The sequence below is a fragment of the Corvus kubaryi genome, unplaced genomic scaffold (assembly GCF_017639235.1).
Source record: "Corvus kubaryi isolate FWS band 111438036 unplaced genomic scaffold, C.kubaryi_AGA036_p1.0 127, whole genome shotgun sequence".
Classification (NCBI taxonomy): Eukaryota; Metazoa; Chordata; class Aves; order Passeriformes; family Corvidae; genus Corvus; species Corvus kubaryi.
In genome coordinates this window covers 224,833-228,630 of record NW_024580662.1, presented here as the reverse complement: position 1 = coordinate 228,630, position 3,798 = coordinate 224,833, and the positions used below count along the sequence as shown (strand labels likewise).

At 57.3% G+C, this 3,798-nt stretch overlaps 1 protein-coding gene across 3 annotated transcripts in view; it reads left to right on the top strand.

Annotated features, from left to right (window-relative positions):
• KSR2 (kinase suppressor of ras 2) overlaps positions 1 to 3,798 on the top strand; it is a 63,154-nt gene that overhangs the window by 13,765 nt on the left and 45,591 nt on the right. For all 3 annotated transcript variants that reach the window (XM_042023022.1, XM_042023014.1, XM_042023030.1), the window contains exon 4: positions 2,667 to 2,848. In XM_042023022.1, the coding sequence (XP_041878956.1) occupies positions 2,667 to 2,848 (182 nt within the window). The remainder of the gene's footprint in view (positions 1 to 2,666; positions 2,849 to 3,798) is intronic.

Sequence of the window (3,798 nt, the reverse complement as noted above, 5' to 3'; positions counted from 1 at the left end):
GGATGGAGGGATGGATGGATGATGGATGATGGGTGGATGGATGGATGGATGGATGGATGATGGATGTGGGACGGATGGATGGATGATGGATGATGGATGGATGATGGATGGATGGATGGATGGATGGATGATGGATGGATGGATGGATGGATGGATGATGGATGGATGGATGGATGGATGATGGATGTGGGACGGATGGATGGATGATGGATGATGGATGGATGATGGATGGATGGATGGATGGATGGAGGGAGGGATGAAGGGATGGATGTGGGATGGATGATGGATGGGTGGATGGATGAAGGGATGGATCCATGGATGGATGGATTGATGATGGATGGATCCATGGATGGATCCATGGATGGATGGATGACCCCTCATGGCAGCAAGTCTTTTATGGGGTGCCCCTGACTGGCCTCATCCTCCACCCCTGCCCCAAGGACGCTATTTGACCCTTTTTAGCCCAAGAAGCCCCAAACGCAGCTTGGTTTGCTCCACGTCCCTCAGGCACTCCTTGTCCCCAAACCAGGGGACAGCATCGCTGTGAGCCCCCCATGCCAGGGGGTTTTCCATGGGTGAGGAGTCTCCTCTCCAGGATTAGATCCTCACTCCCTCTCCCTCAGGAGATCAAGGCCATGGGGAGACCGGCAACCAGCCCAGTTCCCCACTTGGATCTCGGTGTTTATTATTCTTTATTATTTTTTCTTCTCCTGAAGAAACAGAGAGAGGGAAAAAAAAAATCTCTCTCTGTCCAAAATCACTCATCCTTCCTAATAATGAGAGCTGTCAGCAGCCCTGCTTGGCGAGGAAATGATGCTCGCAGTAAATATTTGGTCTGGAACTGATTTATGGGTGGAAAAAAAAATGAGATTAGTGCTTAATCACTGTCTTTCAGAAAGGGCTTCGGGCCGGGGTTGAGCTCAGGGGGAGCTGCGGCCGTGCCGGGGCCGGGGGAACGGCACTGGGATCTTTGGTGGAGACCCCAGGGTTGGGTTGGGATTGAGCGGCAGCAACGGAGGGAATGGGCAAGATTTGGGGCCACCAGGCAGGATGAGATGGGATATTGGGAAGGGATTGTTCCCTGGGAGGGTGGGCAGGCCCTGGCACAGGGTGCCCAGAGCAGCTGTGGCTGCCCCTGGATCCCTGGCAGTGTCCAAGGCCAGGCTGGACATTGGGGCTGGGAGCAGCCTGGGACAGTGGGAGGTGTCCGTGCCCAGGTCCTTTAATGCGCTTTAAGCTCCCTTCCCACCCATCCATGACTTCCTGACCATCAGCTGTGGGGCTGACCCCAGGGAGCTCCAAGCCAGGAGAGCCGTGCAGCTGGACCAGCCCGGAACCATCCGCCCCATCCCGATCCCACCGTGCCCAAAGAAGTCCCTGCAGCCACCCTAAACACGGCAGCAGCTTCCCTGTGTGAGGAAATAATTAACTTATTAGAGGATGGTTTAATTTTCCTCATTAAAGAGGTCATTTCCTATCGCCTGGCAGGGCCAGATGCCCTGGGCACTGCTGGGAGCGGCGGGAGATGCTCAGCTCTGGAGTCTCCCCACCCTCCCAGGGAACAATTCCTTCCCAATAACCCATCCAGCCCTGCCCTCTGGCACTGGGAAGCCATTCCCTGGGTCCTGTCCCTCCATCCCTTGTCCCCAGTCCCTCTCCAGCTCTCCTGGAGCCCCTTTAGGCCCTGGAAGGGGCTCTGAGCTCTCCCTGGAGCCTTCTCCTCTCCAGGTGAGCACCCCCAGCTCTCCCAGCCTGGGTCTCCAGAGCAGAGGGGCTCCAGCCCTTGGAGCAGCTCCGTGGCCTCCTCTGGACTCCTCCAGCAGCTCCAGGTCCCTCCAGTGCTGGGACACAGTCGGATGCAGTGTTCCAGCTGGGATGCATGGATTGTATGGTGCATTCCAGGGGTCCTTGACCACCCTGAGCTGTTGCCCTGCCAGGATGTTCTCAAAGGATCTCTGTCCCAAATCCTCCACATCTCCCAAGGGCTGAGCTGCCGTTCCCAGAGCTGCCCCTCTCCTCCTCTCTCCGCAGTAGCCGGGGTGGGAGCGGTGGAGCCGGAGCAGCTCCGCAGTGCCAGGCTCCTGCAGCCCGGCCCATCTGGGCTGGCACTGTCACTCTGCATCCCAAATCCTTCCAGTCTGGTGCAGCTTTGGGATCACCCGAACCAGCAGTCCTTGTCCCGGTGTGGAAAAATGGACTGAGAAGGGAGAGGTGGGCGACTCATCCCCGCCTGCTCCGCAGGATTTAATCTCTGAGGAGCTTCTCCCAGTGTTTAGGGGTGCCCACACCACAGTCCTGTGCCTTGAGGAGCTGCTTCCTGGGAATCTGCTGGGGTTCCTCGCGTGTTCTGCTGCAGCCCAGCCTTGCTTGGGCCCTAAACTTGATGTAGTGACATTAAATGTGATCATTCAGGGGATGTGACAAGGTCAGCAAGGCCAGGGCGTGACGAACTTTTGGACCAGCTGATTCTTTTTTTCCTACCCAGGTTCTCAAGAGGAAAAGCTCTGGAATGTTCCTTGATGAAAATTGCCTTCGTTTGACGGGAAGTGGGATTAATTATCACATGGGAGATGATGCAGCCACACCTGCACCCCACAGGGGCCACCAGCCCATCCCCAGCTCCTTTCCCATCACTTTCCCCTCCTTTTTCCTCTTTTCCCTCCCAGAGTCAAGAAGAAGAACAAGCCCCTGAACCTCAAGATCCACAACAGCGTGGGGAGCTGTGAGAACATCCCGGCCCAGCGCTCCCCGCTCCTCTCCGAGCGCTCCCTGCGCTCCTTCTTCGTGGGGTACCCGCCCTTCCTGCCCTCCACCCCGCCCGTCCACACCGAAGCCACCTTCTCAGCAAGTAAGTCCCCGTGGCCCCCTCGGATCCCTCTTCCGAAGGGTGGGAGATGCCAAGCAGAGGATGGGACTGCGGGGATTTTGGAGTCAGTGGTCTGGAGTGCGCTGCTTGAGCGTTGTGGAACGAGCCCAGCCCTTGTGGAGGTGCCTTGTGTTGGTGTTTGGGGGTGTGTGGGTGCTTCCGGCAATGATAACCCCCCAAAAGTTGATTATTTCTGGGTTTTGGGACAGCCACGAGGTTTCTGTGCTGTCTGAGTTGGTGGCACTGCCCGGATGTCACCTAAAAGTGACTTTTCCGAGGGTTCCTTTGTAAACCCAGCCGCGGTTTCACCTCTATGTTTAATCCTCTCCTGCTTCCTGCATTTGGAGCTGATGTGGAGTTTTGGGAAGCCAGGCCTGGTGCAAACCCCATGGAGTTGATCCCAGGAGCCAGCCCTGGTCCCTTCTCCTCTCCTGGGAGATGCTGCTGCTGGCACTCTCTGGGTTTGGCTCTCGGAGCTGACCCAGCGCAGTGCTGCTGGTCCGGGAGGAACAGCCTGTCCCTCATTTCCCAGTCCCAGACCAGTGCTGGGATTAATTCCACAGGGATTGAAGCTTTTCCAAGCCAGGCGTGGCTCTTGGCCCAAGAACTTCCCTGGAAACACATGGCAGCTGCTGGGAGTGATTCCCAGCCAAGTCGAGGTCCCCTTGCCTCTTGTTCCTCACCTAAAATCTTCCTCCAGCTCCACATCCAGGCTGTGTTTTTGTCACCTTCCCTTCCCTGGGTTTTTCCCTTGTTTCCTTTCTGGAAATGTCGCCTTTCTGGCTTGTTTTGGGGTCTTCCACTCATTCTTCCTGCTCAGCTCTTGGAGAAGGGTTTGCAGCCAACTTCCCTTCCCTTCCCTTCCCTTCCCTTCCCTTCCCTTGCCGGGGCGGGGGGGGGGGGGGGGGGGGGGGGGGGGGGGGGGGGGGGGG